Source organism: Haematobia irritans, chromosome 5 (assembly GCF_050003625.1).
Source record: "Haematobia irritans isolate KBUSLIRL chromosome 5, ASM5000362v1, whole genome shotgun sequence".
NCBI classification, from domain to species: Eukaryota; Metazoa; Arthropoda; class Insecta; order Diptera; family Muscidae; genus Haematobia; species Haematobia irritans.
In genome coordinates, this window is record NC_134401.1 from 54,085,957 (window position 1) to 54,109,425 (window position 23,469).

The window sequence follows — 23,469 nt, forward strand, 5'->3', positions numbered from 1 at the left end:
ATTTCATTTCTATAAGAAATTTTGTTAAAATTTCATTTCTATAGAACATTTTGTCAAAATTCCCTTTTTATATGAAATTTTGTCAAAATTTAATTTCTATAGGAAATTTTGTCAAAATTTTCTATAGAAAATTGTTCAAAATTTAATTTCTATAGAAAAATTATATTTCTATAGAAAATTTTGTCAAAATTATATTTCTATAGAAATTTTTTCAAAATTTAATTTCTATAGAAATTTTTTCAAAATTGAATTTCTATAGAAAATTCTGTCAAAATTTCATTTCTATTGGAAATTTTATGAAAATTTCATTACTATAGTTTTTTTTTATAAATTTCATTTCTATAGAAAATTTTATCAAAATTTCATTTCTATAGCAAGTTTGTCAAAATTTCATTTCTATAGGAAGTTTTGTCAGAATTTCATCTTTATAGGAAATTTTATCAAAATTTCATTTCTATAGGAAATTTTGTCAAAACTTCATTCCTGTACGATTGTTTTGCAAAATTTCATTTCTATAGGAAATTTTTGCAAAATTTTATTTCTATAGGAAATGTTTGCAAAATTTCATTTCTATAGAAAAATTTTGCAAAATTTCATTTCTGCAGAAAATTTTTGCAAAATTTAATTTCTATAGAAAAATTTTGCAAAATTTCATTTCCAGAGGAATTTTTGCAAAATTTCATTTCTATGGGAAATTTTTGCAAAATTTCATTTCCAGAGGAATTTTTGTCAAAATTTCGTTTCTATAGGACATCTTGTTAAAATTTCATTTCCAGAGGAAATTGTGTCACAATTTCATTTCTATAGGAAATTTTGTCAAAATTTCATTTCTTTAGGAAATTTTGTCAAAATTACATTTCTACAGGAAAATTTGTCAATATTTCATTGCTATAGAAAATTTTGTCAAAATGTCATTTTTATTGAAATCATTTTTATTGAATTTTAATTATAAAATATAATTAATTATAATTATAAAAGTTCATCTCTATAGGAAATTTTGGCACCTAGAGGATTAGATGAAGATGTATCTATGGAGAATTTTCAACCGTTACATTGTTAATGCTCCACCTATGTCAATGCCCCGCATTCGAGGTTCATTGTTCACGCCACAGGGTTGAAGGGGAGATTGTGAATCTAACCTAATCTTTTGTCCTTTCATTACCCAGCAAAAAAATTTGGAAGTTCTTCCAAAGACACAACTTTAAAAGCACTTCCAGAAGATGCACTCCCAATGATGTTCTTTATTTTAACTACCCAAGAAGTTCTTTTAATTCAATTTTTTATAACTTGGTTTTTCATACTTTTAATGGATAATTTTAAGTTTTTTTGTTTCAAATAGTAAGAATTTATCAAATGGTACAAATCATTTAAATTTTATCGACAAAAATGCTAAATCCAAACTGAAAAAAATTGTGAATTTTTGAAGATCAAACGTTTCCGACAAGCGTTAGAATCCATTAAAAATTATAAAAATTATTTGACAAAATATAACAGAATTTTTTAATTTACATACAAAACATTGAATTCGGATCACACCCAAAGAAGTGATGCAAATTCAGTGCAACGGCTGTTGAAATGGAGAACTTCCGTCCTATGACAACCCCATGTTAAATTCATCGCTTCTGCTTCAATTTTGCACCATTTCCGGATCCAAAAAGAACATTTTCATTACTTTTTTGGCGACGCTTTTTTGCTGGGTAGTCACTTCTTCTTCGGAGTGTAATATAAACAATTACCCTTTGATAGATGAACATTCAAATAAAATCATTTAATAAGCACTTCCAATTTGCTGAATCAATAGCAGTAGTAAATATATCGCTTTTGTGAGGCTCTTTTCACTTTTTAGCAGACAAAAGCTGCTGAAACATCAAACATTGTTCTATTACTGTCATTTTCGTTTGAGTGTTATATAAACCATTACCCTTTTGCATTGTAAATAAGAAAAGAATCAAATGATTATTTTAATTATTTTTTTTTATTTATTTATTAATATATTTTGTGTTTTTCGGCGAATACTTTATTAAATAAAATTTAATTTCACTATTTTATTACGAACATATATATCTCTCATCGTTTGTATATATATGTAAATTTATATTGTAATTGTTGTTGTTGTTGCAGTAGTTCTATTAGGTATATTCATCAGACGTTTTTTTTTAATTTTTTGTTTTATACATATACACACTCAACATTCTCTGTTTGTTCAAAAATGGTATTAAATAAATGGTACTTTTGGATATTTTTATATTTTTTTTGTTTTTATAGTTTTTTTTTTGTAGTTGTTGTTTAAATAAATTCATTTTATTCCTTAAATTGGGGGATTTTGTTTTAACTGGTGCGGCGGGCAATTTATCTAAGTTACAAGTACGAGACATAACATACATACGAAACGTAACGCAACGTAACATAACGTAACGAAACGTAGAAAGATTTAAAACAATATACACATATAGTACATTGATAATACTATGTATATGCAAAATATTAGGAAGTTTGTTCTTGTTTTTTCTTTGTAGTACACATAGTAGTTGGTGTGAAGGTGGTGACGACAGATGACCTGGTTGGCTTGAGGCTGGACTGCTTACCACTTGGATGTATCAACGACATCAGGAACTATATTGTTGTTTTTTGAGGATTTAAAAAAAAGGCGCGATACAAAAAAATTAAACAAAAAATTTAAATTTAAATTATTGTAAAATATATATGATGGGCATAAAACAAACGGCGGGAAAAACTAACGTTAAAAGTACCATTTTGCGTAAGTTTTTATTTTAAGGGGTAAAGCTGCAAGGAGAATAACTGGCTGAAAAGTAATAAAAATCTAAAAACAAACAACTTTTTTGGAAGGTTTTTTTTCTTTTGGGGATATCATATCATATCATAAACCGGGCGCAGGCAGTGTATTTGGTGGTCTGAGTCATTTCGTTTCTCTTCGCATATTTATGAGTGGGACTATATGATGGTGGCGGCATTGGTGCTTTAGCTGTTGTTTATGAAAGGGATAGATTATTGATCGACGATATTTCCTGCTTCATTAGACGTCAAGGGGATACAATGAATGGGAAACAGCATGAGTAGGGAGATCCATTAGCAATTAGGAAAAATTTTCCATATTTTTTTGTCATTTTCCCGCTGCTAAATGACAAAAAGATAATTGCTAAATATTTTGTTTCCGCTTCCGGTGTACAAGGTTATGTGAGGGGGGCCTGGGATCATGGAATAATATTAGCATATACTTTGGCTGTATACTAACGACTGTAAAATTATTTGTGCGTCTGTTTTTGTATTTTTTTAAATCTCCAATAATTTTCTCTTTTTTTTAGAAAAAATAAAATAAAAAATCAAACATTGGTGTTTTCGTATTTTCCGTTGCCTTTTTTCGTTTTCGGTATCTGTGTTCTCTTCTTTTATTATAATTATTATTGTTACTTAAGCAGCTATAGCATCTTAGGAAAAAAATAAATTAAATTTTATGAAATACATCGGAGGGGGGAGGTGTTTTTTGATGGCCTTTTATTTTTGGTTGCTTTAATGGAAGTCGGGGTTAACTGCAATGGTTGGGAAAAAGGTATATTTAAGGATAAAATTAGAAAATAATTTCAAATAAAGAAATTTCTCCAAAGTTGTTGTTAGTAGTAGAACAAGGAGCAAACCTATATTATACATTTTTGTTTTGTTTTGTTGTTTACAACGGGCAAAAGAGCTAGCGAGCGAGCGAGCGGATCGAGCCAGAAACAATTTCAAACAACGATTAGGGGCGGTGTTGGTGGGCTGGGCAAAGATTATAGAAGGTGTGTAGATCCTTTTTATTATCCACATTTTTTTAGAAGAACTTTATATGTATGTATGTAGGTATGTATAGTGTGCGTGATTGTAAATTACTTTAGCTACTGGACTACTTTCTTCTGGAGTGCTTTTTTTAATCTTTTGGGTTTTTATCCGTTTTGATATTTTTCCTTAGAGAGAAGTAATATGTAAAAAAACAAGGCTTCCAAACATAACTCGAATCATTGAAATCCAAAATTAATTTTAAGATAAATTTTCTAAAATATAATATTATGTTGTACTTTAACCCCCCCTAATATTAAAGTTTAATGGTCATATTCAAAATAATTTACATACAGTTTATCGAGAGAATTTATGTGGAAAAAAGTAGGTTTAAAGTCTAATTTAATCTAGAAAAAATATCACCAATATTTTTCTACTAAAATCTAAAATGAATTTGGAAAAAAAACATAATTGTTTGAATTACACACCAAAATATTTCCAATTAAAAAGTTGATTGAAGCTGAAAACTTTTCCAATTAAAAAATTAATTGATACAATGGGATTGAAAATTGTTACGTTTTTATTCAAAGTAACATTCTGCGATAAATTCTCTAGAAATTATTTTGACTATTGACATGCGTTTTAATAGCAAATTTTCGGACACAAAGATCCGAAACGTTTTTGAATAAATTACCTCAATTCATTATGAAACCATTACTAATTCATTTTCACTTTTTTCATAATCAAATTCTGTTTTTCACGATCTTCGAAATAGGGATACAAAAGTCGGAAAACTCGAATCGATTTTTTATCAAAAAACTCCATTAATCGACTATTAAAATTTTTGGAATCGAATTTTTATAGTGACCAAAATCGACCAAAAGTCAAATTTGAATTGAAATGGGAGTGCTTTTCAGTAATCGCACAAGTTGAACGTCTCGACCTTTGCAAAACTCGAAAGTCTCCAAAACTAGATCGAGATTTCCAAATTTTGAATAAGACAAAGAGTCCACTTTCGAGTGTTGATCCTCATAACGATGCCTACTTCAAAATCGACTAATCATCTCTTAATAATTTTCAAAATATTTTGATGTTGTCCCCACACCCCAAATCCACATATATTTAAAATCGAATTTTCAATGTACACTTCCAGAATCCACTTTAACTATATTTTAACTGTCATTTGCCTTGTAAAAAAATAGTTTTAAAATCTCGAAAAAATGCCTATAGAATTGTGTTTTTTATGGGATGTTAATTAAATAATTACTTTAATTTGAACGTATGCTAAATCTTGAATTTTTTGTTTGTTTTTTTTTTTTTATTTTATTTTACAGTCTTTTTCATTACAGTGGATTATATAATGAAAAAGACTATACATTTTTTTGTAACAAAAAAACAGATGTTTAGTTGAGAAGTAAACATTTCGGATTTCAATACTCTCTATATGTGTAATACGCAATGGAGTTTTCTAGGCAAAAGCAATATAGAAAAAATGTAGAAATGATAATAAAAGCAATATTTGATGTTTTTTTGTTTATGGGATGTTAATTATTTTGCTTATTAAGTTTCACAACTCATTTGATTTTGAATGTTTTAAAAATAGTTTATAGATGTCACAAATAGTAGTAATAGTAAATTGTTGGTATGTACAATTAAAAATTTGTTTTATTTGTTTTTGTTTTGTTGTTTTTTTTTTCTTCTTCTATCATTAAAAATTTAATGCAGATCCTTAAAAATGGAGACATTTAATAATTTACATAATTGTTTTAAATATTATTACCGCTAAACTAAATATATGAATGTCTATAACATTATATCATCATCATCATTATGATTATGATTATCATCAAAAACGAAGACTATTTGTTTTACTTAATTTCCATTGTTTTGTTTTGTTATGGAGGTGGTGTTTTGTTTTTTTTTTTTACTATTGTAATATGTTTTCCATATATATAAGTCACAATAATACTTCTAAAACCTATATATATAACTAACTTGTGTTTGTTTTTCCATCTAGAAATATTTTGTAGAAATACAGCTGTCGTTTTAAATATTGACTAAAAAAATAAAACAAAATTCCATAACTTTTGAAAAATAAAAACAGGGTGTTGTTTTTTAGGGTGATCAAATAGTCTCCCATTTTTGATAAAAGTTAAATGGCCAAATAGGAAAAGCAATATCAATTCCCAATTTAAGAATATAGGGGATCAGCTGTATTTTAACTAACCACACTTCTGCTGCTTACCCACTCATTTGTTTTAAATTTTCTTTTTATAATCCCTTTACTAATTGTTTTCCAAAATTGCTATATATATGTTAAGTACCCAAAATAACCAAAGATAAAGACAAATAGGAAAAACAAAAACAAAAAAGAAAATATCTTTGGAAACCCCAATATATAAACCTATTATAAACTATTGCTACAATTTTTTATATATATGTATTTGTAGTTATGTTGCTTTACTTTTGTTTTTATTCCGATTTAGGATTAGTCTATCTTTTTTATTTATTTTTTTTAACAACAACTCTCTAATAGTGAAAGAAAGACATGTGAAAATTTTCTTTAAAAAAAAAACTAATTCCCTAGTAAAAAAATATATATAAATGTGTGGAAAATGTATGTAAATTGGTAATGGAAAATTATGTTTTACAGCGATAAGTTAATGGGGAGAAAAAGAGATTCATTCATAAAACGTATATATATAGCAAATACATAAATAACAATCAATTAAATGACTGCTTTTTATTTTTCTAGGATTATTTTAAGCTTAGTTGTTATTGTAAATCTTAGTTAGTATTTGGGTAAACAATTGTAGTGTATAGTAGTATTAAATATATATGTTGATGTTGTTGTTTTTTTTAATGATTTGAGTTGGTTTTGTTTGCATTAACATTTTGTTTTAGTTTTAGGCATTTTTGAATTTGTTTTTTTTTTTTTATTGGTAAATTGAAAAATAGAAAAGGGCTTTAAAGCTTAAAAGAGTTAGAGAGAGAGTGAAAGAGAGAAGTTAGTGGCGTTTTTTCTTTTATGCACATAACGATGATTATTGGCGTTCTTTCTTTTGCTATATGTCAAGAGAGAAGGATTTTTTGCTTTTCTTTGTTAAATTGTGTATTAATTTTAAACTTAAGTTATAATATTTAAGACTGCATAACAAACAAGAGGCCAAAAAATACGGCCCACATTAAAACTATCCCATGCACTTTATAAATGGGATTCTCACCGTCAGCGATCTTTCTAGCAGCGAATTTAAGTGTTTCATCTAATAAAACTACAGGAATAGAGAATTTCATCACAGTCATCCATTCATCGCCGGACAATGGTGTCACTTGGAACACAGACTATAAAGAGAAAAAAACAAAACACGCCAACAAATACCCCACGTAAAGGAGGGAGGAAAGAAAAAGAAATATTAGATTTTATATTATAACATTAGATTATATTTTTTGTGGTTTATTTAATACTTACGGAAAGAACATCTACGTAGAGAATGACAAAGTGCAAAGAGAAGGACAAAGCCATTGAACCAATCAACCACATGTTGGACCATGGGGGCATGACAATCAAAGATTGATTTTCAGACAAGCTGTAAAGGCAAAAATGAACATAAGAAAATGTTTAATAAAATATTTCACATCAAAATTTTTAATAGTTTTCTACTCTATTTTAATATTGAGATTAAGGTCTTGACGATAAAAAAAAAAAAAAAAAAAAACAAGTAAATACAAACTGCTTTTTTCACAAAAAAAAAAACCATGAAGAAATATGGCTCATGGTACAAATTTGATTATTATAGTGAACCGATTTCGAAAGAATTCCCACAAAAATCCCCAAATTTATGGAAATTCCCCACAAAATACCAAGTCCCCAACTCGAACATTTCGACCCCATCTACGAAAAAATATGATGAACTTCTTTCTTATCAATTCCCTTAAGAGTCTTTTGTTCTATATCCCGCATTTAATAGTCACTTCTTATTTTATATATGTGGGGCCCATCTGAAAGTTTATCACAAAAAAGGAAATAATTTCAATTACCTGTTCATGGCGTTAAGCATTTCAATGGTGACCAATACAGACAAAGCCATGGTCATGGCATGAGGATCGGAGAAGATCTTGCAGTCAACACCCTTGAATTCATCACCACCACCCAAGCAGGACAAGTGATGGGTGAGTTGCCAATAGCTAAGATGGGGACCACTTTCAGCATACAAGAACCACCAGGCGGCAGAGCCAACGGTAGCGGCACCGACATAACCACCAATAGCCATGTAACTGTACAAAAAAACAGGCATATAGCATTAGTAAATTCCCAACCAGGAACCCAAAAAAAATGTCTTTACCGGAAGAACAACCAGCCAGAAATCAAACCTTCATCAGCCTTACGTGGTGGTTTTTCCATGATATCCAAATCTGGAGGATTGAAACCAAGGGCAGTGGCGGGTAGACCATCAGTAACCTAGAACAAATGAGGTGGTAATCATTAAATCGTTCCTACATCTCCGCATTTTCTCCCTTAGAACTTACCAAGTTGACCCACAACAATTGTACGGGGATCAAAGCTTCGGGAAGACCAAGAGCAGCAGTCAAGAAAATGGAAACGACTTCACCAATATTGGAAGAAATCAAATAACGGATGAATTGTTTCATGTTGTTGTAGATAGCGCGACCTTCTTCAACGGCAGATACAATGGAAGAGAAGTTATCATCAGCCAATACCATCTCAGCGGCAGATTTGGCTACAGCAGTACCGGAACCCATAGCAATACCAATTTCGGCCTTCTTCAAAGCGGGGGCATCATTGACACCATCACCAGTCATAGCAGAGATTTCATTCATGCTTTGCAAGTATTCAACAATCTTAGATTTGTGTTGGGGTTCTACGCGAGAGAACAAGCGAGAGCGAGCGACGGCAGCCTTTTGTTCAGCAGGAGACAAATCATCGAATTCACGGCCAGAGTAAGACTTGCCAGTAGTATCTTCATCCTCAGCGAATACACCAATACGACGGCAGATAGCTTCAGCGGTAGCCTTGTTATCACCAGTGATGACAATGACACGAATACCAGCGGCACGGCAACGGACAATAGCATCGAAAACTTCCTTACGTGGGGGATCCAACATACCGACAACACCAACGAAGGTAAGGTTGACTTCATATTGGTAGAATTTGGTAGAGTCGCCCAAGTCCATTTGTTCGGGGCTCATTGGGCTATCGGCAACAGCCAAAGCCAAGCAACGCAAAGTGTCACGACCAGTACCGTATTGGCCAGTCAAGGCAAGGATCTTAGCCTTCAATCCGCTGGTAAGTGGGACCTTGCTGGTGCCAACGCGGGCGTGTGTGCAACGTTCCAAGACACCTTCAGGGGCGCCCTTAACGAACAATTTGGGTCCAGTTCCAAGACGAGAAGCCTTCAAGGGTACACAGTAAGAGGACATGGATTTACGATCGCGAGAGAATTCCAAAGTGAATTCCTTCTTCCACTTAGTTTCAATTTCTTGACGGACACAGATAGCGGCGGAACGACGATCCAAACCGGCCTTGCTGACATTGAAGGGATTCATTTTCTCAGCGAGGACAATCAAGGCAGTTTCGGTGGCTTCACCAACCTTTTCGAAGCATTGTTTGAATTCGTTGTAATCAATAGCGGAGTCGTTACACATGATGCAAATGGTGGCCATTTCTTGCAAAGCGTCATAATCGCCAGCCTTAATGCGTTGACCGTTCAAGAAGATTTCACCAATGGGTTCATAGGTGGAGCCAGTCAATTCGAATTCCAAGAAGCTGCTGTCACTGCCTTCAACCTTGTCGAAGATGAACATGCGGGAAACGGACATTTGATTTGTGGTCAATGTACCGGTCTTATCAGAGCAAATGACAGAGGTGCAACCCAAAGTTTCAACAGAGGGCAAGGAGCGGACAATGGCGTTCTTCTTGGCCATACGGCGGGTACCCAAAGCCAAACAGGTGGTGATGACAGCGGGTAAACCTTCAGGAATGGCGGCGACAGCCAAAGCAACGGCAATTTTGAAGTAGTAGATGGCACCCTTAATCCAGGAACCACCATGGGCGGGATCGTTGAAGTGACCAATGTTGATAGCCCAGACAGCAACGCAAATAATCGAAATAACCTTGGACAATTGTTCACCGAATTCATCCAATTTCTGTTGCAATGGGGTCTTGATTTCTTCGGTTTCGGACATTTCGGTACGGATTTTACCAATGGCAGTCTTAAGACCAGTGCCAATAACAACACCGCGAGCCTTACCAGCGGCAACATTGGTACCAGAGAACAAGATGTTTTTCTTGTCTTGATTTACAGCGCGGGGATCTGGAATGGCATCGGTGTGCTTGATAACAGAAACCGATTCACCAGTCAAGATGGATTGATCGATACGCAAGGTGGTCGAGTAGATATGTGTAAGTCTAATATCTGCTGGGATCTTGTCACCCACAGACACTTCTACAATATCTCCAGGCACGATTTCCTTCGCTCTAACCTTTTGGACACCTGATTTGTCTTGACGGACAATCTTGCCCATTTCAGGTTCATATTCTTTCAGGGCCTCAATAGCGGATTCAGCATTTCTTTCTTGCCATACACCGACAACGGCATTAGCAATCAAAATCAATAAAATAACTAAAGGTTCTACAAATGCAGTGAAGGTATCTTCATGTTCTTCAAACAAGGCTAATACCTGGAGAGAAAAAAGATAAGAAGACACAAAACAAAAATTATGTATGTTAAAAATTAATGAAGGGCAAACAAACCACACCATCTCCATCCATCCACATTACAGCGCAACAGACAAAGGAATTAAACATTTAATTGTCTTTATTCTTTTCATAAGCAATTGCCTAAATGTGTTGTATGGATAGAATGGGACAGATTTTCTTTTCTTATTTATTTATTTTTATTTATTTATTTATTTTTTTTGTGAAACACTTACAAATGAAATAATGGCGGCCAAAAGCAAGATCTTGACGAGCAAATCATCGAATTGTTCTAAAACGAGCTGCCAGATGGATTTGCCTTCTTCGGTAGGTAATTCTGCAAGGAGAAAATTAATAAATGGATTTGTTAATATTTGATATTTCTCTGATTGAATATTTCTATATATAAATTAATAAAGATGTATAATAAGTCTAATTATAGGTTACAATTTGCATATATTTCAGATGGCTAACATATGAAATCCGCATATCTTCCGGATCATTAAGAAGTTCAATCGGGAGATCGCTTCGCTAAATAAAAAAAATATTTTGGTGATTTTATAATTTTCGTAGTTGATGTACTTGCCTACATATAAAAACGAATCTGCACAGCGAATCTTGGATAAACCCATGGCTTTAAATGCAACCACGGTCTAGTCACCAGATTCACCATGGTAAGTACCTAAGAGTTACTTTAGACAGAAACCCAATTGGAAAGGGTCGAGTACTGAAAAACCACACAGATACTGGGTATTTTGACGAAGGGCAGTAGGTTAGGTTAGGTTAAAGTGGCAGCCCGATTAAGTTTCAGGCTCACTTAGACTATTCAGTCCATTGTGATACCACATTTAACTAAAAGTACCTATTGCATATGGGAACTTCTAGTTTAACCACTGAACCTTCTCTATTATTTTCTTTCGTTGAACCAACCAGATTGTTCCAAAAACATTAACAGACTGCTTAAGTTAACGTTTTCCAGGTAGCCAGTAATCTAAAACAATATGCCCCTAAAATTCGCTTACGCCTTACACAAAATGCAGGACACTCACACAAGAGGTGTTTAATTGATTCCTTATCAGCTCATACAATAGTCATTATACTTCGCACCAATAGTTTTTGCAAATTTGCCTATCAGGCAGCGAGCCGTTATAGCAGATATCAGATGTGATATCTGACGTCTTGAGAACACTAGCATATCTGGCGTGCGGTCCAAGTTTAAATGGGGCCATATTTGCTTGGTGTCGTTACAACCCTTGCAATTCTCCCATCGTACATTTGCCATCATGACAGCCTTCTCACGCAGTAAGAGCTTGCAGGTAGCCAAAGACATACCAAAAGATTCTAGTTCCTCTGGAATATGTAAGGTAGTTCTTAGCCTTGCTAACTCATCTGCTTTGCAGTACCCCGGTATGTTCCTATGGCCAGGTACCCATATTAGGTGAATACTGTACTGCTCAGCCATCTCGTTGAGAGATTTGCGGCAGTCAATGGCCGTTTCCGAGTTAAGGAACGTAGAGTCCAAAGATTTATTGCAGGTAGACTGTCTGTGTATATATTAATGCCAACATTTTTTTGGAACATTACATCTCAACCAATTCGCCACCTCTCTTTATTGCTAATATTTCAGCCTGAAAAACACTACAGTGATTAGGTAATTTTTTCGCTATTTGAAGTTCCAGATCTATAAAATATACTCCGAAACCCACTTCCATCCAATTTGGAGCCATCAGAGTAGAAATCTATATATCTTTTATTCCCGGGGTCTGTGTACACCACACCTCACTGTTGCGAATTAGAGTTTCAAACTTTTTGTCGAAAAGTAGGATCAAAGTGGGGTCTGAATCCAAAACTGTTATTCTAGAGTTACTTAAGCGTTATTAGACCAATCATTGTGAGGTTTCTTTAAAAAGACTGACATTCAGTTGTTCATTGTGATACCACAGATGGTGAACTTCTACCTATCTCAAACATGATTCCCCTAACCCGGTCATGGCACTCAAGTATTGTGGACATCAAAATTGCTCCAGTGGACAAATAAGTAAGACAGATATGTCGACGCTGCAATCCACAACGTGTTTATCATGGCAGGCAACAAGAGGAACCATCAGAGGATATTGTGAGCAACATGGCTGACGACAGCTGTGGCTTAATTAACCCAATAGGACACATTTCAACTACTAACAACAATAATGAAGACAATTACATATGTTTCTCGATTCGACAGCAGAAAATGACTGCTAAAGCAACAAAACGTCTGCTGAAAAAGGGACAGCAATCACTTTTCGCTGAAATAACAAATATTGTCTGCTATTTTATAGTTTCGATTACAACCCCAAACATATGAATATTTATAAAATTAATTAATGTTTGTCGTATTTAGGAGCTATTAAGGATATTAGAGCACAGGAATATAAAAACAATATTTTTTGTTCTTAAATAAACATTAGGTATCAATTTAAAACTTAAAACCTTTACAATTTGTTATTCGCAAGACCCTGCGTACAAAAATATAATAGCAGATCCCAACTGCTGTTTATAGCTGTCTTTTTTCTATGAGTGTTTATGAAGGAGGTTCTTTATCACTGGGCTAAAACTTGAAATACATTACGAGTTTCATTAACAACAGATAAGCACGATACAGAACCTAAAACCTCCATCCTGTGGAGAAATATAAGTTTTGAAGAAAATTAGTATTAGATATACATTATTCGTTTTTTTTTTGTAGCCAATTATAAAACCTAGTTTTGTTATGGGTTAATTTATTTCTTTGAAAAGGAAATATGACCTTACATTGCAGAAATATCAAATATTGGTACCATTGGTATTTACAGGCTATGATGTTATGTGGTAAATTTAAAAGAAGTGAAACTTTTCGTTTATATGCATCCTTATCATAGCCCCTATTTTGTTAATTTCATTTTTTTGTACAATCCACTGTTTCCACAACAATTCACTGTAAAAGATTGATAAAATGTTATTCTGTCACAAGATTACAATCAAAAGTTATGGTATTTCTAGCATTATAACAATCTTTCTTATCGCCATATCGTTACATTTCCAATGGGTTTATATGGAACTAGTCAATCACAAAAGTTTCATTAGATCTTAAGTATTGGTAGTGTTTAAAATTGCTGCTATAAATTAAAATGTATTTCTAATCATACAAATAAGGTGTTGTAGTATAATGACCAATACAACACCACATGGTGTTGTAGTGCTCACAAACAATGGAATAGCTGAGCGATATAGACATATTTCAGCAAATTGTATCTCGGAAGCATTTAGTAAAAAGGGTAAAGGGTCATCTATTGACCTCATTTTTGTTTTTTTTTTGCCAGCTGAAAAAAAAACATTTAAGGTTTATCACCCAGAAATCAGAAAAACCCTTAGGGAAAAATGCTGTAAAGCCTCTATAGTATCACCATTTTTTTTTTAATTTGGAACAATTTTGTTATCTTTAGACGTATTTCACTAAAAGATTCCCGTTTGAATGAGGACTTGAGCATTAGAGGGTTAAGATAAATTTTCCAAACAATTAGATCCAACAAAGGCAGCTAGCTACGTATATACTGTAGAGCTAAATATGAACGATAGTTTTTTTATTTCGTTTTATGGTTTAAATTTATCGCAGTTTGGAATTCGGCTATATAAAGTGAGTCAGTGTTTCTGTAACAACCCCTGTTTCACTTTCTAATATGTTTAATTTTTTAAATATATTTTTGTTTATTTAACTACATCAACCAACACTATCAGTACTTACCATTGGGGCCATATTTCTTTTGATTTTCTCTTACTTGGTCGAGGGTAAGACCACGCTCAGGATCTGTGCCAAAAGCTTGCAATACCTGTTCGACGGTTTTAGCATGACCGTCTTCCATGGCTTAGCTGTAGATAGCACTTAGCGTAACTGTAAATAAAAACAAATAAAAATTGTATACATTTTTTTAATGTTTGTTTCGGTTTCAAAAAAAAAAACAATTACACCATTTATTGTTATCATACAGCAAATACAAGATGTAAAATGGAAAAAAGTAGGGAATATCACCTATAATTACACCACAGTAACCCTCCGATGGATGTTATGAATACGATATAATTTGTGTCTATAATAAACATTGTATCTATGTGCAAGGGAAATCAATATAGTTAGGTACTACAATTTAACCCTCCGATATTTGGCAAGGTTGGTGAGGACTTTTATTCATGTATAAATCTGTCTTTATCCAAACATGATGGTCATCACTTTCCGTACTAATTCTTGAAGGGAAGTTATAAACTATCATGTTAAAAGTCATACAGAATAATATAATAATAAAAGTCAAAAACGTCCACAGGAATCTTGCCAAATATCGGAGGGTTAAGTTGTAGAAGCCTAACTATAAGGATTTCCCTTGCCCATAGAGATAATGTTTATTATAGATATAAATCAAATCGTAGTCATACCACACTAGTTTGATTTACGAATTCGTAAAACGCAATATTTTTTATTGTCAGAAACTGTTAGGTTAAAGTGGCAGCCCGATTAAGATTCAGGCTCACTTAGACTAATCAGTCCATTGCCAGAAACTATAGAATCGTCCGTCGATCCATTCATCCATCAAATTCAAATTTTAACTTTTTGTAGCTTTAACTGAATGAAAGTAAAATGTTTTGCGCTTTGCGAATCCTAAACCAGAAGTAGATTTTCGGAGAAATTTCCTACTCGCCTCTTCTATTTTCAATGGGACAAATACAGGAAAATCATCACAGTTTCCCCCAGTTTCAATGGCTATTTAAGAGTGACGCTTTCCTAACAACATTTTTTTCTTTTAGGTTAACATTTTCATAAAAAAAAATCTTCCAAAATCACAAAACCAAAGAAAAGCGGTGCTACTTTCGTTTTTGAACTGCAAAACTTTCACAAATCTCCGGTGTCCCCTTGGCACATATATAAAAAAAGGTTAATGTGCGATAATATTAGCAGTAGCAGTAGCAGCAACAACAAAAACAATGAACAAAGCAATCCAAAGAAGAATGTGCTACGTAGTCTTTGCTCACCTTCTTTATTGTACATTAAATAAAAATTCAATTTTGGTGATCTTAAAATTGAAATAGAAACAGAAAAAAAACGAATGCACAACCCTTAAATAATATGGCCTATAAAATGCCAAGCTATCCCGAGGGGGGGAAATACAATTGCCATGTGTGATTCACAGTGTGAAATTTTTATAAGACAAAGATAAGAAATTTAACAAAAGTACCGACGACTTCGGAAGGAAGTTCACTATCATTTCAAGTTTTTACGTACGTCAACGCAGACCTACTAACCAACATCTGACTTTTATCATACCCCAGTGATCTTTTGTAGTAGGCCCCACAGTATTGTGGGGCAAGCAATGAATTTCACCCTGGTATGGAGGGTATTGATAATAATGATCGTCATAGTATTAGTAGTGGTAGTAGTACTGGTCTAGTTTTTATGTACTAAACTAATATTTGTTAAATGTATCTACATATATTTCTCCAATGCCAAGAAAGCTGCTATCTTTTGATACCTAACCGACCGACATAGATAAATACCTAGTATCGTGCAGTGTAAGCTTAGATATAAAAGATAAGAATATAGAAAAATATTCTAAACTTGGGCTGTCATTGACATTTAAATCCACCTATTTATGGGGCTGTCTTGGCCACATTACATGCATGTACTAGTAATGGATGACTTGGTGAATTTCAAAAGAACACGTGTAACATAGAAATAATTTTGCAATTATCGGTTGTATTTGCCAAATCGTCTACGTTTCTCTTTTGCCGTCTCTTCTTCGTCGCCGCTATCAAAGTTTACCCTTACTACTACTACTGACCACCAATAAGCAGATATGCACTATTTCTATTATTTATATTAAACCGCAAGATGCGATGTATTGCGCACTCCTTTGTGGCATTTGTTTGTTAACGAAAATAATAATGTAAACTACATTTTTTATTCTTCTAAATAAGGAACAATCACTCATTACTTTTCTAGATATTGAAAAAAAGAATGCGCTGTTGGCTGCTACCGCGAACACGAATTCCGACTTGCACGAAACGAAAGAAAGAAGAAAGCAAGAAAATTACAAGGTGAAAAAATTTAATGTTAACACTCGCTATCCTTTTTAAATACCTGTTTTGATTGATTGTTGAATTTATTTAGTCACTAAAAATATATGTTTTTTTAATTATTCACTAGAACTACAGCTATATTCTTGTGGGTTTCCAAAAAAAGCTTGTGATTTTGCAAAAAAAGAAATGTTGTCTGTCTTATCGTCTCTCACTTCTCCCCACACATGCCACTTTTCAATGTACAGTGAATTGCTTTTCCATCGAATGCTGCTTCTTCTTTTCTTACAGGCACTTCTAAATTACGACGCAATTGCGTAGCGTAGGATTTTACTAATCATATACATGAGACAATCATTAAAGGTTGTGACAATTGTTCAACAACTAAACAAAAATGTATCGATAAAACGGTGTTACCCCGTTAATTGGGGTAAATATATGATTCTTATTTTACATTAATTGCTACCAAAATAAAAAAAATGTACACAATGTGCGAGTAACTTTCATTAAAATTCGGAAAACAGCAAATTTGTTTTAAAAGTATGAATGATAAAACAAATTTAGGAAAAATCTGTACACATAGCAAATATGTAGGCTATATAAATAAAAAATAACCAGTAAGCTGGTCGAATGAAAATAAAAACTATCAATGCTTCTATTTAATTGTTGACAAAACTCATTATAACTATGAAATGCATAATCCAAAGCCTCAAATCAGCAAAATTTTTTTAGAATGAATTAAAAAAAAAAAACAACGCAGTGAAAATTAAGGCTTCACAACAAAATAACGAAAGGAATTCTTTTATCAGCAGGATTAGCTTTTAAAAGGCACCATATGTCTTGCTGTAACTAGTACTATTAATGAAAGGCCGGTACACCGAAACGAAGTTTGTTTTTACAAATTTTGTTTAATAGTAGAATATTCAAAATTTGGATTTTCTCTATTATCTTTATTTATTTCATAGCAAGAAAGTGAATATATGTTTTGGATCATTCCCTTCAGGTTCTATTGGATTTTGCATTTTGAAAAACCATATTTTTATTCTCTTTAGCACTTTTATTTTTTTTTATTATTTTTCGAATTTTATTTATTTTTTTTTTTTTTTTTTTTTGTTTTCGCAATTGTACTTAATTTTTTTTCGTTTACTATTTAACTCTGCCACAGTTCACAATAAGAAATCAGCGAAAAATATTAACAAAGTTTCCGCAGTAGGCCTCTATAATATATAGTGTGTTAATTAGTTCGCAATTTATTACATTTGATATTATTAAGTAAAGTAGAGTACTATATTCCTGACTATATTGGATGAAAGTGACTATTTGTTTGCTGGCCAAGCTACACATAGAATTTTGATGTGCTATATTCGTTAGACTTGACCATTTCAAAATTTAATTTCAGTATTCAATAATTAAGGATAGCGAAAACTTTTCAACCTTTTCAAAAGATCATTAAATTGTACGACAATTTTAAATATTGACCGTTACCGTTCCGAGAATACACTGGATTGATTTGCTCGATGTACTATACTTGTATGCCGCAATTATATTTGAATGTTTTTATTTAGTTGTGTTTGTTCAACCAATTGCCCAGGCATTCAACATTGAAAATTATTTTTCATATTTCAATTGTCTGGGCTACAAGCAAATGTGATGGGCATGAGCGATCAGAATACGCGGTCGTGTTGCTCATGAGGTTTTTTTTTTTTTGTACTTCTGACCCATTTGGATTGACACAATAGTGATTGGCTACAACGGCAGGTGTCTTAAGGGCTATTTGTAGCTGCTGGCGTTGTTTCATCCCGGGAATTTTCTTTGTGTTGTGTGGTTTTATGTCAGCGATTTCCAAAGATCGCTCGCATTTTCAATTACATGTATCTATTTATATACTCATGTATTAAAACATGAACGGGTTGTATTTTTTCTAAATATTTTGTTAAATTTTGTTTCCAACATATTGATGTAATTGTAGCACGTGGTACATGTGACAGGCCCTTGGCGTCGTTGACCTTTTGAACTACATAGGTATAATTAAAAACAACCGGGAGAAAATTTTACGAATTTTGCTATTGAGATCTTTATCAATCCAGCATCCCTTTGAGGAAACAGAGGAAACGTTTTAATTTCCCTTTTTCTCATGGATATGTTGATACATGATATAATCAAAATTATGGCAAAGTTAGACAGCAACAATGTATTAGCAGCGCATAATGCCAATTCTTAAACAATATTCTGCGAACTTTATCATAAAATTTAACATAAATTAATTGTTAATCCTTCCGATGCAACCGTCATTTACAATCATTGGCGTTTAGAAAATAAAAATGTTGTTTTTTTTTTTATTGAACTGACACTACTTTTATCTGTAAATATGCGTTATAAGTTAGGTAATAAAAAAAACATGAATGCATATATGCAAAATAATTTAAATTACTCTGTAAACCTATTTTTTGGTTATTTTATTTTTTACTAATAAACTGTTCATATGTTTTTTTTTAATATGCATAAAAGTGCAATCGCTTAGTCCTAAATTATATAGGTTATCATGCAATAAAATTTGTTTAATCTTAAGGTTTGCGAATGCCTTTAACAAATTGGCATCCAGCCAATATTCAGAAATTTCGAAATATTTTTAATATCACTATTTTCCATTATGAAACTACTATATTTGGTACATATATCAATTTATCACAGCTGATGGTTACAATTACATTCAAATGTCAAATACACAACCATATGGTATCATTTTATTAATAATTTGGAGGCTACCTAAACAAACATGTGTCTGACAGGTCGATTTGCTTAGAGATATTTATCTGTAATTGTGTCAGAACTTTTGAACTATAACATGACTTATTAAGTTGACTATGTATTTGTTGTTGGACCTTTCTGTTTAATAATTAAAACAATAATTATATTTTCATTTAAATAACCAAGCTGGAAATGGGGTTACATTATTTTTTAAAGTCGACATAGAGCTATAACTAGCATTCACATGTGGAAAGTCTACACGCAAAGAAACTTATTTCGGTTAAATCATCATAAAATGTGCTAAAAAGCCAGTCACAATTAATCGGAAAATTCGGCAGTATTTTAATCCTTATGGTAGTGGTATCTGCGCTTAGTATTTCGTTATTTCGCCTGATAAACAAAAAACATATATGTTAAGTGAAAATCGATAAAAAAAAAGTCCATGTTTTCTAAGATAACAAACTTTGTCTGCTATATTCTTGACGCGTAGTACCATTTCGTTATTTCGCGTGATAAAAAAGGCACATAAAATATGTGAAAATCGAAAAAAGTGTCGATGTCGACTTGATACAAACCTACATTTTATAAATTAAAGTAAAATTATTATTATTATTAAAGAATTTAATTGAAATTATTCGTACAAGTTTTTTTATATGCATAATAAAATATTCTCAATTTTTTGGGATCTTGTCAACAGAATGAAATGAACGAAGCAAAATCTGGCAACTTTGAAATATACCTAACGGTATATAATTAAGTATTTGAAAACATCATTTCATATTAGTTGCTATATAATGTATTAAAAACCCTATATTTCCAATGCCCACTTCTCTAAAGGCATCCGATAAATAAGGTGAGAATAGTGTTCGCCATTTAGTTAGGGTGACATTAATGCTCTGTTGATTATCGCTAAAAAACCTACATATATTTGTGCGAATATGTATTTATGTGTGCCCCGTTTTTGTTGTTGTTATGGGGACAACTACTCACGCTCCCAAACAGTCGTGCAAAAACACACACACATACTCACAAATTGCTGCCACGTTTTGAATAAACCTAATTGTACATATTTATGTTCATATTCTTGCCAAAAATAACTTGCTTATTATGCAATACTATAAGAAAAATATGAAAAACCATGAATATATTTCTATAGATACGTAAATCGAAATTTTGTTTTTGCTGATATTTGTATTAAAAAAAACAAATTCCCAAATGAACGTTGTTGCTGTTCTTATTTCGATCTTGGCAGAATAACGGAATCGTCAAACACAAACAATCTCTCTGTACTAATGAGAATCAGTTGCCACTGATGCTCTTGCCCACATACATATATTAATATATCATACATATAAATATGTTGACATGCCTTGACAATCCAATATTTAAGGTGATTTTTCTAATACTTTTGGCTGCCAAGAAAAAATATTACACAAAATTATTATGAAAGCGTTGGAAGAAATGCGTATTTGAGTAGATAGATAATAAATGTATATATAATACACGTTCGTCTATGTACATATATATGTGTGTTCATTGGACGTACGTATATTTGCCTATAATTTAGTTTGTTCTTAAGAAATTCTTTCCTATTCTCAAGGCACCTACAATAGAAGATTTCTAATTAACCAATACCATTAAGATGAAAATACATTCATACATACATATATGTAGAGAAATATATTTCTACGTTTCTCTAACGGTCCCAAAATCTAAGAAACAACAAATAAATGGGCATACATGTATTCCCCGTCTAATGGGGCCGAGGGAAGGGATGCGATGGGATAATATATGAGACTGACTGTTTGTATGCAGCCTGAGCATTCACATATTATTTCGAAAACCTTGAATAATAGATGATGGTTTATTTTTAATTTTTTTTCTTTCATTTCAGTGAGGGAGACGAGAGACTGCTTTTAAAAATAGTGTTATTATTAGTATAGAATCTCCTTTGTGTGAGAACATATATTGTCTGCTCCATACTTATGTACATTTCATCCTTCGATTTGTTATTAAAGTAGTGGATTTTGGTAGTTCCTTAAAACATTCTAATTTTTTTGTTTTTATTTTCCAAGCGAAGGTAGTAGAGATTATTTTCGAATGCTCAGGTATACATACGTATATACACAATGTATGAGATTTTCTTGTATGAGATTGTATGTGTCATCACCCATACAATTGTAGTATTTTTGTCACATGACATAAAATTTTTGAGTAGTTTCACTATCTGTGCAGATCCAATCAGATCAAAGAACAAAATGAGGTATATTTTTATATAACCATATTCAAAATGTTTTTGCATAAAAACTAATGCCAAGACTTTTCCCAACGGGTTTCTCATCCCATATTTTCGCATTAATTTGTATTTACATTATAATTGCGAGCAATACTTTTTCAATTATTTGCATTGTTGACACGTTTTTCTTTTGTTCTCACGGATTTTGCTCTCTTCTCTCATTTTCGCCTTTTTATCGGTGCCAACTCTTTTTGTCCATGCACGTAATGAAGGAAGTCGTAGTAGTAGTTTTATTGTTAACGGTCGACTCTTCCTACTTTTTCTTACAACTATGAGGTGTAATAAGCACTTAACAAGAAATCAAAAATGAAGGTGGCCGGGCAGGATATGGATTTTTAACAAAACACACTATTTTTTATTTCCTTTAACTAAATTAACACCTTTTTAATGTCCTTTTTTAAGTTTGTTGTTGTAATATAATTTTTTGGTTTAGTTTAACTGTTGATTTTTTTTATTACATCTTCATTGTACTGATTTTTTGAGGATAACTATAATGGATAACAATGGTGTATTCCTTTTTTGTTTTTTGAATAGCAGTTACAATTTTTGGCGTTTTAACTTACAAAAATTTTCGTTATTAATATGCTGTTCGAACCCGAAAGAATTTTATATAATTATTATTTTTTAAATTTTTTGGCCCAGCCAAAAAATTAAGAACTAAGGAAAGATCGCGCTTTTGAAACGATCGACGGCGACTAAACACAGGGAGAAAGTGCTTGATGAGAGTGTCTATCCGAATTACAGAATTTGTTGCTTTTGGCAAATTTCCCAGACAGACGTAAACTCTCTACTGCCCGGGAAAAATACAAAATACTTTTAGCATATTAGAAAAAGAAAATGTACAACACCAGGCAACAACGAAACCCCCATAATATCATCAATTCTTCTTCATCATTTTCATCTCCTGCTACCGTTGTGGTGATTTTTGTTGGCCATTGTTGTTGTTTTTCCGACTCTTTCTTGTTGTTGCTTTTTGTCTTTGTGTCGTCGCTTCGTTCATATTTTTGTTGTTGATCTTTTTTTCCTTTTTAAAGAATACAAATTCAAACATACATATATGTACAAACATACATACAATATATGTGGTATATTCCTGTTGATGTTTTTTTCTAGTTTTTGTATGTCAGTCATATTGTTGTTGGCTTTTTAATTTAATTTTTTTTTAGTATTTCTCACAAAGGTTATTATGTTTATATATGACTACCAGGGACGTATGATGTATTTCCAGGGATAATAATGCGAGTTTCCAAGGGAAGTGGTCTATTTCCCTAATCCATTTTTATTAGAAGTGTTTTTGCAATTTTTGCACTATGCTATTTTGGAACATACAGATATAAGCATATGTCATATAAGAAAACAATCGCATAGGTAGAAAGTTTAGCGACAATCAGAACAGATGTTACTCTTATTAACCCTCGGACAGACACATGAGTCTGGCCAGACCTTTTTCGATTCTAATTGTAATTAAAATACGTTTATAATATAGCTAGAGACTTAAAACTTCAGGTACCCTCCTAAAATTTTATTACCTAACGATGTGTGAAAAAATCAGGACGGAAAATACGACAGTAATAATGTAATAATATCAACAATATAGCATATTTTCCATATAAATACATTAAAATACATAGTGGGTCTGGAATGGATAATTGTCCGCCGCAGAATGGACAAATTTATATCGGCTTAGACGTCAAGCCGCCGCCGAGGCAAAAATCTAGTGTCAGCCGCCACCGACAAAAATGTGTCGGCTTCATTCTCTGCTCGTAAACTAATGCTTAGTACTAAGTTCGTTTCTGCGAAAAACGAATATCTTCATCTATCTCCGTAAATAGGGTCTCAAACCCAGGGATGTTAACTTATTTAT

At 32.4% G+C, this 23,469-nt stretch overlaps 1 protein-coding gene across 4 annotated transcripts; it reads right to left on the bottom strand.

The window, feature by feature from the left end:
- Window positions 1-1,956: 1,956 nt before the first annotated feature.
- Window positions 1,957-22,326, bottom strand: SERCA (ATPase sarcoplasmic/endoplasmic reticulum Ca2+ transporting SERCA). Of its 4 annotated transcripts, none has more exons than XM_075309125.1 (9): window positions 22,169-22,326; window positions 14,244-14,390; window positions 10,720-10,820; window positions 8,296-10,467; window positions 8,112-8,227; window positions 7,807-8,043; window positions 7,238-7,355; window positions 6,993-7,110; window positions 1,957-2,613 (listed from the first exon to the last, which is right to left on the bottom strand). In XM_075309125.1, exons 2-9 carry the CDS (start codon window positions 14,359-14,361, stop codon window positions 2,582-2,584), a joined length of 3,012 nt encoding a protein of 1,003 aa, XP_075165240.1. In that variant the 5' UTR covers window positions 14,362-14,390; window positions 22,169-22,326; the 3' UTR covers window positions 1,957-2,581. The 4 variants fall into 4 exon arrangements, with proteins under 4 accessions (XP_075165240.1, XP_075165241.1, XP_075165242.1 ...); XM_075309126.1 differs by lacking the exon at window positions 22,169-22,326 and adding an exon at window positions 17,996-18,110; XM_075309127.1 differs by lacking the exon at window positions 22,169-22,326 and adding an exon at window positions 16,626-16,760.
- Between the last annotated feature and the right edge of the window lie 1,143 nt (window positions 22,327-23,469).

Coding starts and splice junctions, on each gene's coding strand:
- SERCA (XM_075309125.1), bottom strand. CDS start 14,361: ATGGAAGACGGTCATGCTAAAACCGTCGAACAGGTATTGCAAGCTTTT. Junction 8,044..8,111: donor TCTGGCTGGTTGTTCTTCCG/GTAAAGACATTT, acceptor TTTTTTGTACAG/TTACATGGCTATTGGTGGTT. Junction 7,111..7,237: donor TCTACGTAGATGTTCTTTCC/GTAAGTATTAAA, acceptor TTCTCTTTATAG/TCTGTGTTCCAAGTGACACC.